Here is a 20124-nt window from a genome sequence, read left to right as displayed (position 1 = left end):
TGCTGAGGGCAATACAAGAACCTGTATAATATAGACTAGAAAGGCTCCCAGCCTCCCTTTTACCCTGGCCCTGGATGTCCCGGGCAGGTTTGGGATTAATGTGAGTGAGCATGGCGCCCATTGTATTCTAAGGACACCCATACCTGCTGCTCACAGCCACGCTGTGGTAGGTCGTGCATTGGCCCCATGCTTGAGGATCTGGGAGGAGAGCCAACAAAGAGCTGTTATTCTTCCATAAATCCTATTGGATTCTTCCTTTACACACAGTGGGTGACTGACACACAAAGCGAGCACGGTGAGACCAGTGAAATCGAACTGTACAGACACTGCCAGCTGGTGATACTGGCCAGGAAAATGGACCTGCAGCCCAATGGGACCAGCTAGGATTTAGTGGCCTGATGCTGCCTTGAGGAATTCAGATACAAATTCACCCACACTCCTGAACTCCTGGCATGCCCTGTTCGTAGGGAAAGTCAGCGTTGCCCCTAAGCTCAGAGTTGCACAGGCAGCCCCAGCACCGAGCTTTATATTGACATAAAGCATCCGACAACTGCTCTGCTTCTCCCATTCTCCCCTCACCGACCTTCCTGCTGCACGTTCCTGCTCTCCCCACTCCCCACTCGAGCAGAGGCCAAACAAGAGCTTGGGCTGATTTGGCAAATACTGCCTAGTATATTTACAGAATCAGAGCTGCTGTGAGCTTCACTCCAGTGCCCAGGAAAAGGTTAACCCAGGGTGTAGTTGCTACTAGCAAGTCTCAGGGGATCATCTCTAATCTTTATGGCTCCAGGCTCTTTGATGAGCTCATTCTTCACATGGCTTCTTCACATGGCATCAGATTATTTGCTGCTGCTTTTCACTCCAAAGTCTTCAACCCAAGAGAGAAAAGCAGGAGAATAACGGAGAGAGATAAGCGGGGAAGGAAGTCTGGACAAACTGGAGAGAGTCCACAGGACAGCAACACAAACGATAAAAGGTTCAGAAAACCTGACCTATGAGGAAGCATTTAGAAAATGGGTATGTTTAGTTTTGAGAAAAGACGACAGTCTTCAAATGTGTTGAGGGCTGTTATAAAGAGGACGGTGATCAATTGTTCTCCATGTAGGACAAGAAGTAATGGGCTTAATCTGCAGCCAGGGAGATTTAGGTTAGCTGTTAGGGAAAACATTCTAACGGTAAGGATAGTTAAGTATTGGAATATGTTACCCTGTAGGATCCCCATCCCTGGAAGTGTTTATAAGCAGACACCTGCCACAGATGGTCGAGGTTTCCTTGGTCCTGCCTCAGCACAGGGGGCCGAGCTAGAAAACAACCGCTCAAGGTCCCTTCCACCCTTAAATGTTTATGATTCTATAAAAGAACTCTGCTGCCAAGGCCAGCCTTTATGGGCCACGAGAGGAACTTATGGGGACTTGCTATTCTGGGAATGAGCAATCTTGTTCTTGTCGTAAATCTGATTAGAAAACGGCACAGGGAGCACCTTGGAGCCTTGCATAAGGGGTTTGTTATCAGCAGTGCCACTTAGTTACTGTACAGATCATATATTCACGAGGAAACAAGTTTAACAGCTGTTAGAAGAACAGCTGTGAAGCTTTGAACACCATGGGCTGGGGAGAGGTGGTGCTACCCCAGCAGGGGATAGCTGAGCGAGTGACAACGTGAAGACAGGATGGCACCTGTCACCCTCTGGGAAGAGGAGCAGCAGTCAGCTCGCTGACAGAAGAGTACGTCCCACAGAACATATATTTTCCCCCTGCAAATACACCCCCCTGCCCTGCTCCCGCATCCAGCTCAGCCTAGTGATGGGATGAGATTGGTCCTGGCTCTGCCATTCGCTTACTCTGTGGACTTGGGAAGTCACTTAATCCACAGTTATTGAATTTAGGTGCCCACAGTTATGGATGATGGGACAGGTTTAGCTTTAACCCGTCTACCTCAGGTTCCAACCTGCACAGCCCACCTTTGCAAAGAACTTTGAAATCCTGGGCTGAAGGGCACTAGGGGAAGGGCCTTGGCACTTACCCCCTCAGCGGCACACACTGCACTGCAGTTGATGCTAACAGCCGAGCTCCAAGGGACTTGTGTGCACTGCCATTAGTGCTTCCAAAAGGCCCCATGAATGGGTTCTGCAGCTAGACAGGCAGGAAGGGAGAAGGTCCCTCCAGACGCTCACACACTCCTGGGAAAACTTGCTTCTCACTCTCAGCACTGCTACAAGAGCCTGGCCTGAGCAGTGACGTGCAGAACAAGTCTGTTATCCTGGTGCAGACGGGGGCCAGGGGCCTGTCTCCCTCCCTCTACAGTCTATTCAGCCAGTGCTGGGCTTCCTCTACTTCCGTTCTGCCCTTCAGGGGCCATCTCTTCCTGGAGGGAGAGGTGCATTTGCTCGCGAGTTTCTTTTTCCACACTAATGGCTTATTGGCCACTCAACAGGGAAGAGCTCACTCTGTTCAGAGGGAAATTTGCTCCCTGGCATCACTCGCAACCCCTCAGCAGGAGCGTACATTCCCCCATGGGCCGCCAGCATGCCCTGTTAGTTTTCACTCCTCTGTCACCTGCAAATGGGCATCAACAGCAGCTCTTTCTACCCCTTTATTTTTAAAATCACTTGTCTTTTCCCAGACAGGCCGAGCCAGCAGGACCATGAGGAGCTATCCCTGCTGGCAGGATCATGTTTTTACTGGCTGATTAAAGCCACGATTTCCAGCTACTTGGAACTTTAAATAAGCAAGAACCTTAGAGATCTCTCACGCTCATTAGTCAAATCGTCCCAGCAGAATAAGCAGCAGCTTTCCGACCGGTTTGCTTAGCCACACAAATAATTTTCTTTTGGTGAATCAGTGCTTAGCCTTGTGTGGGGGATCAGGAAGCATCTGTAAAGTGACCATATTCGGGTGTGGTGTCCGAGATTTCTATCCACCTAAGAGAGAATGGACAGCGTCAGAGCTCTGCCTGCACAAACCAAGGGCTTTAAAATCTCAAGGGAACAGAGAGGAAATGGCCCTGCCAGAAAAACTCCCTGGGGCCAGCGGTTAATGCACTTCTCCTGTAAACCCACCCTGGCCTCCCAGCACTGACAAGGTCAAAAGCAACCTCACCCTCTTGCTTTAACTAGCGGGGCAATTGAAGGCAGACAAGCTGTTGAGGGTGCCCAAGCTCTTCCCTCCAGCAGCTGCTGGAGGAAGGGATGAAAGAGCAATATTGCGCCAAAGCTCTCAGCTCCCCGCCTCGCACCGCCGCCGGCGCTCTGTGGATTGGTGCTGAGCTCTGTGGCAGCACAGGACTCAGGAAGATATAAAGCAAGAAAAATAAACTATCATGTTTTAATGGAATGACAGGTAGTGGCTGGAGCCAGCGCAGTGCAGGCAGGCACCACATGAGCATTGCATATGTAGCTGTGACAATGTGCCTCAATCCGGAGCTGGCACAGCCCCTGCCGTTCCACTCCCAGGCCCCACATTCAGCTCTTGAAATGCAACTCCGTTCTGAGCCGCTTCCGCCCCCACCATCCACACTCACATGGAGTGCAGGGTGTGTGTGTAGGGGGGGGGGCTGCAATGTGGACACATAGTAGGAAGAATCCCACTGAAATCAATTTACTTGTGAGCCAAGAGAGAACTTGGCAGAGGTTTCCCCCGTTGAGAAACTTGGACATCTGCCTCCTGTGGCACCAAACTTCTTCCAATTAGCAGCATTTAGAACAAGCCTTGTAAAGGCCTATACAAGCCAGTGTCCTGCAAGGGACCCCACCAGCAACTACAGAGCCACATACAAAGGTTTTTAGACTGACTTATAAGACCAGAATCTGAGTTACCCAATAAGAGCAGCTGGAACGAGCAGAATGATTGCCCCAAAGAGAAAGGGGAATCCCTTCATGAAGTGCAGGCTTGCAGGGTAGAGAGAGTTGAACACTCCTGTGGCCACAAGTGAGCAGAGACCTTCCACGCAGGCAACAGAGGCAAAAAGAGCACCTGGAAGGACACCAAGGTCAGAGCTTAGCAATGAGGCTCCTCTTTTGGCCCCCTTAGACTGAACACACCTGACCATCTTGGTGCATTTCAAGCTGGATCTTAGTAAAATATTTTCACTCAGATCAGGAGGTGGCCCTTTTTCTCTGCAGTGCAGGTGCCAAGGGCTGGGAGCAGAGACAGGCATGATGGGCCAAGTTCAGCCTGAGTGTAAGTAGGAAAACTCCACTGCCCTCCATGAGTTGCACTCACCACAGGGCTGAATTTGGACGCTGCATCAGACGGACTGTAAATCCCACGAGGCAGAAACTAGCTAAATGTAAGTGCCCAGCACATTTTATCATTCAATAAATATTAAACGTAGCAGAGATACTGCAGGTTTCGTTTTATGACCTTGGAATCCAATTTCCACTAGCTTCACTCTAAGAGGGGCCCACGTTAGCGGCTTGGAGGAACCAGGACTTTCATTTAATCACTGGGAAGCCATTTCTGGGCTGCAAGTGACTGCACTAAGCCCCTCCTCCCCTCTCCTGACTCTGCAGTGGCATTTCCAGCCAGGTCCATGTACAGGAGGCAAAGAGGCCCGGCTCTCCCCAGCGTTATGGAGAAGGGTAACCCTACATCCTGTGGTCACATCCTTTAGTAGTGCTGAGTTCTTCCAATTGTTGCCAGTCACACAGGCCAAAGCCATACCAGGGGTTACTAGTGTTTCCAGAGTTTATTTTTCAACCCAGTCTAACTCCTGTTCCCGTGAAAGGTTTTGAGACCAGAGGGAGGTCATCAGTGACCCAGCCCCAAACTTTAATGTGATGCTTTTCACTTTGACTACATCTTCCTCTACACATTCTAGTCCCAAGTAGGTTCACCGTACTGCCTAGAAAACTGCCCACAATGACTGTCCTGCGCAGGGCCTGGGGATGTGTGCACGTGCCGGGGGGGGAGGGGTCAGAAGAATGCAGAGATTCCCTGACCTGGTCCTTCGGTGCCTCCTGCCGGGAGAGGCTGAGGCACACTCCTTGGGTTGTTTGGTTTTTAATGTGTCGCGCAGACATCACTAGGTTGGATGTTTCAGGGCCTGCTGTGGGTTATACTGGTTGATCACTTACCCTGATCTTTCTCATCCACCAGTTTGGACAGCTTTGCCCGGATCACTGGAGTGGCTGCCATTGAAAGAAACAGGATGCCATAACCTGTGAGTGAGAAATAAGACACACCCAGGAGGTTTTCTTATCTGTGGAATAACATTGCTAGCTTAAAACAAAACCAACCCCACAAATAACGCACCTGTGGCTGCCAGGGAGACTGCCATCCTCCTGCCCATTAGCCCATGCGCACCCTTCAGCCCGCCTCCTTCTATGGCCCCTTTGAGGGTAGCTTAAGATACCTTGTTTGTGTGGCTTTTGGTTGGTCTACAACTGTCTGTAGTGACCCCCTCTAGCTACAGCACCACCACCTGGTGGTGACAGTAAATACAAGGTGTGACAGGCTGGTGATCTCAGCAATTTTGGTATGTGGATACTTTGGGGACGTCTACTCTGCCTTTCTGTCTTTCCAAGAGGCTGCCATCCTCTCCTCACTCCTCTGGCAATTTTTAAGCTATCTGGATTTGGGGATTCAGCATCACCTGTGAACATCAGTGGTGTTGTAGAAGCAAGTGAAATCACAACCAGGCCCGAGATGTTGGAGAGCAATCCTAACTCTGCTACCCAGGTGTCTTCAAGGCACAGCTGCAGTGCCCGCAGCCCTGCCAGGCTGCTCAGGTAAGTCAGGTAACTAGCCGCTGAGCCATAGCCAATCAGATCAGAGCCCCAGCAGAGAGGGGAGCTGAGTTCGTATAGGACAAAGACGTCCCTGGCTCCAAAGTGGATGGTGACAATGAGAAAGAACGTCAGAGAGTAGAGAGCGAGCTTCTGCCTGGATCTCTGGTACCCTGGGGCTGCATACAGCTTGTACACAGACATATAGTGACTGAGGGTGAACAGCTTGGCTGGTTTCCTCTCCTTCACCGATTCCTGGAGACAAAGAACAGCATACAGGGCAGTGGCAAGACTGACAGCAAACACGAGCCAGAAGGGATTGATGTAGCCCTGAGCTTTGCGCCACTGCCCTCCGATGATGCTGGCCAGCATGCCTGCCACGCCCAGGCACGCCTCCAGGATGGCGACGCGGAACGTACGGGAACGCTGGTCACTGATGTCAGCCACGTAGGCAAAGCAGCTGGCCAGGATCAGGTTGTAGTCCCCCAGGAGGCCGCACAGGATGCGCCCAAGCAGGAAGTAGCCAACATGTAGCCTCAGGTACATGACAAGAAGATAGATGGCAGCCTGCAAGGCCATGCCCACGGCGGGCAGGATGAGCGCTGGACGCCGACCCACGCTGTCACTCCATGGCCCAAAGAGCGTCACCGAGAAGAGACCCACAAAGAAGCCTGCCAGGTTGATGTAGAGGTTCCAATGGGAGGCCAAGGTCTCCACTTCCTGAGACAGAAGGACAGACACAGGTAGGTGAGGCCCCGGATGGCACAATATCTGTCCATCAAGGTCTATGTTGGCACCCATCGCCTTGGGGTCTGACCCCGGCCTGCAGCCACCACCTCTTGCAGGGAGGTGCCGGAGCTGCGAAAATATGGCCCAGCTCCTCCCAGCTGTGCCTGGCTGGGCACAGGGGGTGGGGGACAGCCACGTCAAACCAGCACCCCTAGTTCCAGCACCTCTGGGGCCCGCCCGCTCCCGGGCACCCACCCCCCGACCCGACCCGCCTCGCCCACCTGCTGCCGGGGGTCCCCCGCGCCGCTCGCGTTGCCGCAGCCGGGCGAGCCGCTGGCCGCGGAGCCGTTGTAGCCGAGCTCGGCCCCGAGCCGGTCCCACAGGTACTGGGTGCAGAGCGGGGCCTGCAGGCCCAGCGCCACGGTGCCCAGGAAGAGAACCGGCTCCACCGTGGGGGAGGCCCGGGGGCAGCGCGGCCGCCCCCCGCCAGCGGGGCCCGGGCTGTCGGCCATAGCGGGGGCTGGCGGAGCGCGGCGCGCCGCCCGCAGAGGCAGGAGGCGGAGGGGAGGCAGGCCCCGCCCGGAGGGGACGGCAGAGGGCCGGGGCCAGGGCTGCCAGACGCCTCCCCGCCAGGGCCCCCATGCCCGGCGGCCGGGGGCGCCTCCGCTGGCAGCATCCATGGGGAGAGCGCTTGGCTGCCCCGCGGGCTGGGGACAGAGAGCCCCGGGCGATGCGCTTAGCCCTTCCCCGCAATGAACCCCCATGCCCAGGCTCAACCCCTCCTGCCCTTGCCCGTCTCCATTTAACCCCGGCCCCTCGGCTCTGCCCTTCCGCTCCGTGTCCACGGGATCCGGGAGCACAGCTTCCACTTGAGTTAATTCCCTTCGTCTCCTTCTCCCCTCCCCACCCTTCTGGGAGCGAGGGCAGTTCAATGAATGGGGGCCAGGGGTCATTTCCTCCAGTTTTTCCCCTTTACTGCTCTTCACCTGCTCAAACCTCCCTCAGCTTTGGAAAAGTTACAAAGTAGCCAAAGGGGAAAAAAGGGAAAGTGAAACTAACACCCCCCTAAACCTTAGACATTCATTCTGTTGAATTCAGTGGCAGGAGAAGTGGGGGGGGGAATAGATGGCAGCATTTCTGGTTTTGACAAAGGAACACACAAGTTTTGCTGAAAACAAAAGCTTTGCAAAAGTCTTAAGTTTCGAAAAAGGCTGTTTTTAAAATGGGGGGAAAAAGTTGTAGAGAATAAATTGCACTCAGCTCCTATTATCTGATAGGGCAGCCAGCGGAGTGCTGTGAGCTCTTCCAGTCAAGGCACGATTCCAGTTCCATAGGGGTAGAGCCTGCAGAGCAGGGGTGAAAATTCAAAAGCACCTAAGAGAGAAACACCCAGGTCCAGACCCATAAAGGTATTCCAGTAGAAGTTAGGGCCTAAATATCTTTGGGGATCTGGGCCCCTCCGATTTTGGAATCTGAGGGGGAAGGGGAATGTTTAAGGCCATCAAATCAAGGAACTGTTCCTGGTAGGAAAGGTAAGCACACCTACAAGTGTTCTGAGGATCAGGGCCTAATTTACATGACATTACACATGTTGGAATTGGCACGGTGTCTTTTTGGGCAACAAATACTTAAACTTATGCCATGAAACTTCCTCTGTATTTTCTCCTTCCTATTAGTTCATAAGCTAGTTTTGAAGAACACAGGTTCAAAATAAAAAACAAAAGCCTGTTATAGATTTTCTTACAAATTGAGGGCCTAAACTAGTGATCAACACAAGAAATCCAAGTTACTTCAGTGTGTTTCTGACCATTTGCGGGACTGGGCCCTGACTGGTGATGAACTAATTAATCTTGAATGAGTTCATGAATCAACAAGAAGTGAATTTGCATGTTTTAGTGATGAAAAAGTTAAGTTTTTATCTTGGCCAGGTTTATGATTAAATGATTAATCTTCAACAAGCTAATGATGAAATGTTTTACAATGAATGTGTTTGTTACAGGCTAGCTGTCAGGTTAATGACCATGACAATAAAAAAAATCTGTTTCAGCAATTTTACCACAAATGATATAACTGTGTTTGCTTAAGACTTGCTGTACTTCATGTACTTCTTGGTGGCAAAAATAATTTATGTTGCAAAGCTAAGGAGATGGAACTTTAAGCATTCACATTTTTCTATTTCTTATAAACAGAATCACTGAACTTACTATTGTGTTACTACTTACTTATAACATAGCATTCAACGACAAAGAGTCCTGTGGCACCTTATAGACTAACAGACGTATTGGAGCATAAGCTTTCATGGGTGAATACCCACTTCGTCATACGCATGCTGACGTCAGACGCATTCATATCCTGTATGAACTGTTGCCAGTCATGCGTCAGACACATTGTCAGACACTGATTCTCAAACAATGGAAGTGATACAATTTTTTCTACAATCTCGCTGAAATCTTGGATTCATGTGTATTATCTTGTAGTTGTGTGTCCCACTCTGTCTCCCAGACAGTGTCCATGAGTGGTGATTACAAGATATGCAGTCATTAAGGCAGGGCTCCTGCAGCTGTGTTGCACTTGAAGTGCAAGTTCATGAATCAATGACTGATTTCCAGAGCTTGTTTCTCTTCTTGGCCTGCTGCGCATTGTATAGTCCACCTTTACTTTACTGGAGTTACAAGTTAAGATTCATTGCTAAGGAATGTTATACAAAGCTGTAATCATGTGTCCGTTATTGAGCTCAGTAAAGCAACCAGGCAAATACCCTGGAAGGAAATTTACATTAGTGCAGACAATATCTATTTGCAGGTACTTTATAAAACAGATAAATTGACATGAATATTTATGTCACTATATAGACACAAGAGGAACAATGAAATCAATGCAAAGAGCCTTTACCTGTGTTACATCTGCTTATTGTGTATTCCACCAAGAATTCCTGTTGCGTGCTCTGACATTACAAGAGATTACTCTAGCATCATTTTAAGGTGTGGAATGTTCCTTTGGGTCCCTCTTAACCTCATCACCCAAGAAAACAAAAGTTGACACAGAGTTTTGTGCACAATAAGTACAACAATGGCACTTATCCTTTTCAGAATCTGAGTTGCAGGAGTCCCTCTGAAGGCAGTGAGGTTCTTGTGTTTGATTTTCCCCAGTGTCTTTGCACATTGGATTTTGGGTTTCATGACATTATTTGTAGCTGTTTTGCTGGTGCCAGAACTGTACTAATGCTTTAGGCCTTACTTTAGGAAAGTCTGTGCTTATGTCTATCCCTATTCAGGACAGTACTGAAGCATGTTCAGTGGGACTTAAGCACATACTTAAATTTTGGCATGTGCTTCAGTGCTGTCCCGAATAGGGGTGCTTTCTGGAATCAGGAACTCAAATTGGTCCTCCATTTCAGATGTTGCTTTTGTGGCATGGACCTCAATATCCAGTATCTTGAGCTGGCTTTTTAAGGAGGACACATCTGCTTTTGGCCACATTTCTGTGTCACTGTGTTTCATCAATTATATTGTGAACAAATAGAAAAGCTTTCCTCTGTTAGCATCGTTTTCAGAGACAGTCAACATTTCAACTTGATAGACCCCAAAATGCCATTCAAGAGCAAGTGTCCACAGTGAGGTGGAAAGACTGAAGTCTTTTAAGATCCCAGACACGCCAGCCTTGTGATTTACACAGAGCACTGACCACGTTTATATTCTGTATGAACTGTTGCCAGTCATGTGGCCTTTCTGAAGCATTCTTGCAGCAGTGGCAAAGACATTTGAAGAAGATTGCACACTGAATCCGGCACCTGGAAGCTGTGGGGTTTAAATGAACGGCTTCACAAGGACTCCAAGTTTCCCTGAATCTGTTTTGCGTAAGGACTTGTCTACATTAAATAATATTATTGTGTTTCCTTTGAATGTGATTATGAAGAATCAACTTAGTGACAAGTTGCTGGCCATGATTCGTCGTGGTGTGTGCTGATGAGCCTCTCCTGGCCAGCACCGTGCCAGATAACTCAAGTCTTGACAACCTTTTTCAGACATGACTGAACGTTATAACGTAGACATGTTAGTCTCAGTAATATTGTTCCTAAAGGGCTCCCTGAGGGCATCATCTTCTTTCACTGTTGGTGATACCATAGTAGGGACCAGCCTGCTATCAACAGTTCCATCCATTTCTTAGGCCTGGTCTACACTAGGAGGTTATGTTGAATTTAGAGCGTTAAATCGAATTAACCCTGCACCCGTCCACACAACGAAGCTATTTAGTTCGACATAGAGGTCTCTTAAATTAAATTTCTGTACTCCTCCCCGACGAGGGGAGTAGCGCTAAATTCGACATGGCCATGTCGAATTAGGGTAGGTGTGGATGGAATTCGACGCTAATAGCTCCGGGAGCTATCCCACAGTGCACCACTCTGTTGACGCTCTGGACAGCAGTCTGAGCTCGGATGCTCTGACCAGCCACACAGGAAAAGCCCCGGGAAAATTTGAATTCCTTTTCCTGTCTGGCCAGTTTGAATCTCATTTCCTGTTTGGACATCGTGGCGAGCTCATCAGCACTGGCAACGATGCAGAGCTCTCCAGCAGAGGTGACCATGCAATCTCAGAATAGAAAGAGGGCCCCAGCATGGACTGATCGGGAAGTCTTGGATCTGATCGCTGTGTGGAGCGATGAGTCCGTGCTTTCGGAGCTGTGATCGAAAAGACGGAATGCAAAGATCTACGAGAAGATCTCAAAAGCCATGACAGAGAGAGGATACAGCCGGGATACAACGCAGTGCCGCGTGAAAATCAAGGAGCTGAGACAAGGGTACCAGAAGACCAAAGAGTCAAACGGACGCTCCGGATCCCAGCCCCAGACGTGCCGTTTCTACGAGGCACTGCATTCCATTCTAGGTGCGGCCGCCACCACTACCCCACCACTGACCGTGGACTCTGAGGATGGGATATTGTCGACGGCCGCTTCCTCGGAGATGTTAGCGGACGGGGAAGATGAGGAAGGAGATGAGGAGGACGAGGCAGTCGACAGCGCTTACAACGCTGATTTCCCCGACAGCCAGGATCTCTTCATCACCCTCACAGAGATCCCCTACCAACCCTCCCCAGGCGTTAACCCGGAACCTGAATCAGGGGAAGGATCAGTCGGTAAGTGTTTTAAACATGTAAACATTTATTTTGAACAGAACAGGAATATTAACAATGGGTTTTTCATGATTAGTTTGCCCTAGGCGCTTAACGTTTTAGTCCTTGGCAGTGCAACTACTGCAAAAGAATCTAACAATGTCCGGTTTATCATGATTACTTTGCCCTAGGCGCTCTACTTTTTAGTCCTTGCCAGTGCAGCTACTGGAAAATAAGGTCTATATGTCTGGGGATAGAGCTGAAATCCTCATGGGACATCTCCACGAAGCTCTCCTGGAGGTAATTGGAAAGCCTTTGCATGAGGTTCCTGGGGAGAGCGGCCTTATTGTGTCCTCCGTGGTAGGAAACTTTTCCGCGCCAGGCTATCATCAAGTACTCTGGGATCATTGCCTTGCAGAGCATGGCGGCATACGGCCCTGGTTTTTGCTGGCTTTCATGCAGCATGCGGTCTTTCTCTGTTTCAGAAATCCTCAGCAGAGTGATGTCGCTCATGGTGACCTGCTTTGCATTAGGGGAATGTTAGTATTGGGACTGCTTGCCTGTTCCTTTACATAACTGTAACCGGCGGTTTACAGCCACGCGGTGGAGACGGGAGAGGGGCAGCATACAGGGATCTTTTCCGGGGACAGCCGCGAGGGGGTGCGACAGGGGCAGAGTTCATGCTTGCCGGATTGCCGGCAGCAGGAACTGGCCAACGCTAGGAGCATTGCTTTAAACGTGAAAGGAGGGCACTGCTATAATTTAAGTTTTAAGCAGCCAAAAGTCTACGGCTTACCATGTCAGCCTGCTACCCGAATTCCGCTGTCCTGCCCCGCTTGTCTGATCTCCACTGCAAGACCCCAGGCACTGAATGTGAAGGCCGAAAATTCGACCTTGTCCTGAGTGCGCATGTGATAGGTGCTGTGCATGGTCTTGTTCACAGAGAAAGACTATGTTCATTGTTCACAAAAATTTATCGTTGTGAGGAATTCACTCCCTTTTTCCCATCCCACAGCTGCGACTGTCTCCCGACCTACCCCGGCATCCCCCTCCCAGAGGCTGGCGCAGATTAGGTGGAGAAAGAAAAGGACATGGGACGACATGTTCTCAGAACTTATGGGCTGCTCCTGAGCCGAGGCGGCCCAGCAGACCCAGTGGAGGGAGAACATGTCGCAATACCAGCGATCACACAGCAAACGGGAGGAGAGGTGGCGGCAGGAAGACCAGCAGGCGACTCAAACGCTGCTTGGACTAATGAGGGAGCAAACGGACACGCTCCGGCGCCTTGTGGATGTTCTGCAGGACCGGAGGCAGGAGGACAGAGCCCCGCTGCAGTCTATCTCTAACCGCCCTCCCCCGCCACAAAGTCCCATACCCCCCTCACCCAAAGTCCCAAGAAGGAGGGGCGGCGGGGGCCGTGAAAACTGTCACTCCACCCCTGCAGACTGCTCAAGTACCAGACGGCTCTCATTCCCAAAGTTTTGATAAGTCCTTTCCTTCACTCCAAAAGCACCTCACCCAAGCCCCCATCCCAGTGTCATCCCCTAACTGTGTAGTTGCTAATAAAAAATACGTTTCTGTTAATTACTGTTTCCGTCATGTTATTTTAGAGGAGAGTATGTTTGAAGGGGGGGAAGGGGGTTGGTAATTGGAGAGGACAGTCACCTTTACCAGGGTACAGACACGGGGGCAGGTTCAGCAGAAGATCACACACACATTGCAGTCACTAGGCACCCTGGTCAGTCTGGGAGGTGGTTTTCATGTTCTGTGTGTGTGTGGGGGGGGCTATGTGACTTTGTGACGGGGGAGGGCGGTTAGAGATCTTATGCAGCGGTCCTTAGCCTGGATCACAGAGCCACGCAGCAGGGGATCTGTAACCGTCCTCCCCCGCCACAAAGTCACATAGCCCCCACACACAGAGTCCCGAAAAGTAATAAAGAAAACGGTGTTCATTAACAAAGTTCCATTTATTTTATTTTTAAACTTGTGTTGGAAGGGGGGGAACGGGGTATGTAACTGGAGAGGATAGTCAACATTAACTGGGTAAAGAAACGGGGGCAGGTTCAGCTTCTCTTTAAACAAACTTAATAGTCACAGGTTACCCTGCTCACTGAGGAACCTAGGTTTCAAAGCCTCCCGGATGCACAGCGCGTCCCGCTGTGCTCTTCTAATCACACGGCTGTCTGGCTGGGCGTAATCAGCAGCCAGGCTATTTGCCTCAACCTCCCACCCCGCCATAAAGGTCTCCCCCTTGCTCTCACAGAGATTGTGGAGCATACAGCAAGCTGCAATAACAATGGGGATATTGGTTTTGCTGAGATCAGAGCGAGTCAGTAAGCTTCTCCATCTCCCCTTGAGACGTCCAAAAGCACACTCCACCACCATTCTGCACTTGCTCAGCCGGTAGTTGAAGAGTTCTTTTTCACTGTCCAGGGCGCCTGTATAGGGATTCATGAGCCAGGGCATTAGCGGGTAGGCTGGGTCCCCGAGGATCACTATAGGCATCTCCACATCCCCAACAGTTATTTTGTGGTCCGGGAAGTAAATACCTTCCTGCAGCCGTCTAAACAGACCAGAGTTCCTGAAAACACGAGCGTCATGAACCTTGCCCGGCCATCCAACGTTGATGTTTGTAAAACGTCCCCTATGGTCCACCAGTGCTTGCAGCACCATTGAAAAGTAGCCCTTTCGGTTAATGTACTGGCTGGCCTGGTGGTCCGGTCCCAGGATAGGGATGTGAGTTCCATCTATAGCCCCACCGCAGTTTGGGAATCCCATCGCGGCGAAGCCATCTATGATCACCTGCACGTTTCCAAGGGTCACTACCTTTGACAGCAGTAGCTCAACGATTGCGTTGGCTACTTGCATCACAGCAACCCCCACGGTAGATTTGCCCACGCCAAAGTGGTTCGCGACTGACCGGTAGCTGTCTGGCGTTGCAAGCTTCCAGAGGGCTATGGCCACTCGCTTCTGGACAGTCAGGGCTGCTCGCATCCGGGTGTCCTTGCGCTTCAGGGCAGAGGACAGCAACTCACAAAGTTCCAGGAAAGTTCCTTTCCGCATCCGAAAGTTTCGCAGCCACTGTGATTCATCCCAGACCTGCAGCACTATGCTGTCCCACCAGTCCGTGTTTGTTTCCCGGGCCCAGAATCGCCGTTCCACAGCATCAACATGACCCATTGCCACCATGATGTTCACGGCACGGGGTCCTGTGCTTTGTGAGAGGTCTGTGCCCCTCTCAGACTTAATGTCCTCACCGTGCTGCCGTAGCCTCCTCGTCCGATTTCTCAGCATCTGCCTCTGGAAAAGGTGAATGATAAGGTGCGAGGTGTTGACAACGGCCATAACTGCAGCGATGGTCGCAGCGGGCTCCATGCTCGCAGTGCTGTGGCGTCCGCGCTGTCACTCACCAGAAAAGTGCGCGAACTGATTTCCCGCCGGCGCTTTCAGGAAGGGAGGGCGGGAGTGACGGTTGGATGACGACAGTTACCCAAAACCACCCTCGACACATTTTTTGCCCCAGCAGGCATTGGGGGCTCGACCCAGAATTCCAATGGGCAGCGGGGACTGCGGGAACTGTGGGATAGCTGCCCACAGTGCACCGCTTCCAATGTCGACGCTTGCCCCGTTAGTGTGGACTCATAAAGTCGAATTACTGTCCTTAGTGTGGATACACACGTTCAACTTTGTAATATCGGTTCCACAAATTCGATTTAAGTAAAATCGAACTACTTTCGTAGTGTAGACATACCCTTAGTGAGATCAATGTGAAGTCTGTCTACACACGGCCTTAGTCCACACTAGCTGGGCTGTTAATTCTAGTGCATGCTAGCGCGTTGTGCCCTAACTGGCCTGTGTGGTCCCTGCTGAAGTTCCCTAGTGCACATTAATATACTCCCGTTTCAAACAGTGCTGTGTTAATGTGCATCAATAAACGTAGTGCACGCCAACAGGATCCACCTGGGTCAGTGAGTGTGCGACATGCTAGTGCACATTGGAATGTACGTCCCAGCCAGTGCAGACTAAGGCATTGTGTAGAAAAGCTCCTAGTGCATCTCCTTTTTTGTGAATTTGGCCCCAATCCTGAACGTCTAATTCCAGGCCAACCCCTCAGGGGGAGGTTCTGCGTGAGTGAGGAGTTCAGAACTGGGTTCTTGTGAGGTGACATCACCTGACCAGAGTAGGGGCAGCATACTCCGCTGGTGTAAGCTGGTGCCACTCTAAAAGTAAGTGGAACTGTGCCAGTTTACACCAGCAGCAAATTGGGCTCATTTTGTGGTTTAATTACTGTAGAAACTTTACAGCTTAATTACCTGATGCAATAATTACACCATAAAAGGAGTCCAATTCTCTTCCTAGGGTCTGAGGTCAGAAGGCTGGGATCTCTGCAGTCTCCCTCTGTAGCCCCATGCCTTGTTTACAGCACACAGAACTGCTATGTGGGGGATCTGGGCTCCCTGCAGACCTCTGCACTCCCACTCATCAACTTCAGGGCATTGTGGCCGTGCCAAGAACGGCCCTGATGGAGATGGTGGGCCTGTAGGACCTAGTGCTCCTGCTCCCAGAGCGCTAGGGCTGGAATTCCATCCCTGATAGGGTGAGGGCTTCTGGTCATTTGAATTTTGCCCTGGTGGTTTTTGCTGTCACAAAAAAGTCTGGATGGAATCCCAGCTGCCTTAGTGTTTGAGGGAGAGACCATACTTTCCTGAACTCCAGATGGACTATTACATACATGGATATGCTCCCTAATCATTTGAAGTATTTTATTAAAACAAAATTCTGAGCTGACTGTAGAAGGATTCTCACCTTCTGTAGGATTCTCCCATTCAGGAACTAACATTTTATTATGAAAGATAGGAACGTTAGCTGTCTTTGTCAATTCAGATTGGCTGCTAGCAGAAAAGTGAGCACATATGTTTTGCAGTAGGATATTTGAATGTGCTCATGACCACCCTTCCCTTTGTAGTGACGTGAGACTGGTTGGGTCACAAGGGGTTAATTCTCTGCTGAATTTATCAAGCATCAGAAAGATTTCCCTTAGAAAGTTCCTGGTCTGTCCTTCCTTCTCTGCCCCCTCCCTCCTTTGTTCTCTTTTCTCTTTCACTCTGATCACGGTTCTAAAAACAACTCCCTACCTGCCAAGGTCAATGTTTAATGTTTCAGAGCCTTTATATAGTTCCCATGAACAGACCTGTGCATCTTTCAGCACTGGGCTAGTTCAGCACCATGACTACTGTGTGGGAAGTGATTGTGGCCCACAGGAATTACCTGATTGCTTTGCTAGTACCTTTTCTGCTTCTTCCTCTCCCGCTGGTCGTTCCTACCAAGGTAAGAACTCTTAACTGCACTAAGAGACTCAGAGTTATTTGGAAAGCACTGCTTCTTTTACATTACAAAACCAAGCAGGAACCACAGGTCCGTTCCCTGATTAACTTCCATTGTGTCTGAGCTGGACAGTTACCTTTCTAGCTAAGTCCCCTTAGACCACTAATGGGGCACCTGGAATACTACAGCAAGGAGAGCCTCACTGGACAGACTTGTAGGTCTATTATGAAAATGTGTCACTGAATTACAGTAAAAATGTAACTTGCTTCAGATGATGGCCCTGATTCAGCAAAGCATTTTTGCACATGCTTAAAGTCCATACCTATGTGCCTAACCTTAAGCACATGCTTAAATGCCTCCTGAGTTGAGGCTTATATGCTCAACTTTTAACTTCCCTCCTGATTTTCTCAAAAAAATCCTTTTCTGCTACTTTTCTAGTGTTGTCTTGAGACAGAGGAAACAATGTCAGGATTATTTGTTTTATAAGTCAACAGGACAAGGCATTTCTGAGCTATGGGACAAAAATAAGGTGTGTTTCACTTTTTTAAAAGTTTTGAAACTTTTTTCCTTTTGGAAAATAGTTTTTAAAGAATGATTTGGTTTAGAATCTTCAAAAGTCTTGGGGGACACTTAGCGTTTATGATTACTTCTGACAAAGGTAAGTTCAAATGTTGGAATTAGTCACTATAGACTTTTAAATTCTGATCATGCCAAGATATTCCATTGGACTTTAAAAACTCTGCCAAAAGTCTGTTAGAGTTTAGAAGTTCTGCTAGCAGAGTGCAGCCCCCACACAGTATGTACACACTGTCAAACGAGCTGCACTGGTTCAGAGACTACAAACTCTGCTGGCAGGATTTGATTTGGATACTCCTTTGTCTTGTGTTTCAGTCACACCTATGTGGTGCAGGGATGGTATTATCCCCATTTTACAGATAGCGAGCGGAGGCACACAGATTAAGGTTAAAAATTCCACTAATTTTGGGTGCCCAATTTGAGACACCAAGGACCTGATATTTTTGAGAGTACTTAGCATTATATTGACTTTACATGTTTAAAGCACAGCTCCTATTGACTTCCGTTGCAACTGTGAGTTTTCAGCATTCCTGCAAATGAGACTCCAGGCTATCAAGTTGGGCCCCCAGAAAATGAGAAACATACAGTTACTGACCCTCTGTGAAAAGTTTGGTTTCAGTGATTTGCCCAGCATCACACTGGGATTCTGTGGCAGAGGCAGAGATAGAATCCAGTTCTCAAGGGTGGCATTTAACTGCCTAACCATGAAATAATCCTTTGTCTCATTCACTACATGCCTTCGAACTTCTGCAACAAAAGAGGCAGGGCCCTAGAAACATACTCCTCCACTACACAGCCCTGATTCACCTCCAGAGCACAGTCTGTCCTACACACTAAATGAGTTAGGGATCCTGTGGAAAAATCGCATGCGATCATGTAATTAGACTTCATCATAATGCATACACATCAGGGGGCTTAATTAAGGTTGCATATGATAACTTCCTAACTGTTGAGTGCTTGACTTTGTAAACTTAACATTTATTCAGATTTTTGAGTAATTTCCTGGGTTTTTAAAAAAGCAAATTGAAAAAAACCCCATAAATTCCATCACGTGGCATCATATTGGCACCCACATGAGTTATCAGCAGGGTTGGAACCTTTAGATCCATGGCACAGATCTCTGCAACTGAAGCAAACAAAGTAACTGACAGCAACAGCAGCAGTAGGTTGTCATCCTCTCTGTGGACCAGCCCAGAGGGAGATGAGACATACACGTTGCCAGTGGGTTTCACAGATTTGCTGGCAACAGAGGAATGATGAGACTCAGGAATCTTGGTTCCATTCGGATTTTCAAGGGACAGCACAAGGCACAGCCCTGAGACAAATGCCAAGTTTCAGCTTCCTGCTCCAAAGCGGGGGGAGCTGGGTAGGGGGAGGAAGGGGAAGCGCTAGAGCTGTTCAAAAATGGTTTCAAGAATTTTTAACATGGACAAAAAATGTATTTTCCCCGAGCCTTGTTCTCAGAAATGGCTGACTCATGTTGGCTGAAATTTTACATAAAACTTCAGCCTGAGGCAGACAGCTGGCATGTAAAATTTCAGCCCAAATGGTTAAAGTTTGGCAAAGTTATGAGCAACTGAAAACAGGGTCTTATAATGGGATGTGGTGCACAATCTTAATAGTAGCAGGTGCCAGCAGTCCTGCCTATAATCATATATTTAAATACTTTCTTTAAAAAGCTAAAGAAATTCACAGACAAAACACTGTGTATACAGTTTGGCTCTAATTTAATACCGTTGCATGGAAATAACGTTATTAGATGTTGCAATGATAAAAATAAAGTAAATGCTTGGAAGTGTAGAAACTCAAAGGTCCGGATATGGAAGCACCCTTAACTCTAACTCTGTCAACACCATTCCTCTCCCTGTCCATCAGCACTCTCTTTCCTCAGCCACCAACCTCCTCCATATTTCCAATATGGACCATAAGCTATCAACTCCATCTGCTAAAATACAACAATGATATAAAGAACCATAACTCTTCAGTTATCTGAACATTGGCGTTATGAGATTCTAATCACAGCTCACCAGAAATCCCAGCAACCACTATCCTGTAGATACAGATTTCCACCAGCACCTCCAGCATATATGGGGCACTGCTCCCAAACACAGACACAGAAATAGTTCCGCTGCCTGTTAACAGCAAGAAACACCAACCTTACACTTCAGATACTGCCACATACAGTCTAGAAACAACAGTGGATACTGCGCACACCCCCAACCCCCAACGAAGGCAGTGGGAGCTGCAAGCGCTCAGCCTCCATTAGGGTCAAAGGCCAAGAGGCAGGGCCCTGTGTATTCCACAATTTTGTGACCAGGGAATTCACCCCTGGCTGCAGAATCTCAGCTTATGGGAGAGATTTTCAGTGCACAAATGGGTATTAAGTGCTTGATTCCCATTGACTTTCAATGGCAGTTGGGTGCCTACCTTCTTTTTGTGCCATTGAAAATGTCCTCTGATGTTTATTGCCCTTATGGTGGCAGAGATAACCTTAAAATGTGAACAGATTGCAAACTGATGCAATGTTGCCTGCCTGAGTCTGCAGACATCCTGAAACAATATATCTGAGCAGTGTAACCTGTCCCATTCATCTCAGTCAAGGCCAGGGGGACTCTAATTCCATGGGTATAAAACTCTAAATTTTGATGCAGGCAGGCATCT

General features: G+C 49.1%; 1 protein-coding gene across 1 annotated transcript; it reads right to left on the bottom strand.

Annotated features, from left to right (window-relative positions):
• Positions 1-1484: 1484 nt before the first annotated feature.
• SLC46A1 (solute carrier family 46 member 1) lies at positions 1485-7676 on the bottom strand. Its single transcript, XM_024194353.3, has 5 exons — positions 6736-7676; positions 5593-6445; positions 5075-5158; positions 3815-3971; positions 1485-2920 (listed from the first exon to the last, which is right to left on the bottom strand). Exons 1-5 carry the CDS (start codon positions 7405-7407, stop codon positions 2863-2865), a joined length of 1824 nt encoding a protein of 607 aa, XP_024050121.2. The 5' UTR covers positions 7408-7676; the 3' UTR covers positions 1485-2862.
• Positions 7677-20124: the final 12448 nt, after the last annotated feature.

This window comes from Terrapene carolina, unplaced genomic scaffold (assembly GCF_002925995.2).
Source record: "Terrapene carolina triunguis isolate 2854851 unplaced genomic scaffold, T_m_triunguis-2.0 Scaffold231, whole genome shotgun sequence".
Lineage (NCBI taxonomy): Eukaryota > Metazoa > Chordata > Testudines > Emydidae > Terrapene > Terrapene triunguis.
Note: the sequence above shows the minus strand (reverse complement) of the source record. Positions and strands in the feature narration are given on the sequence as shown.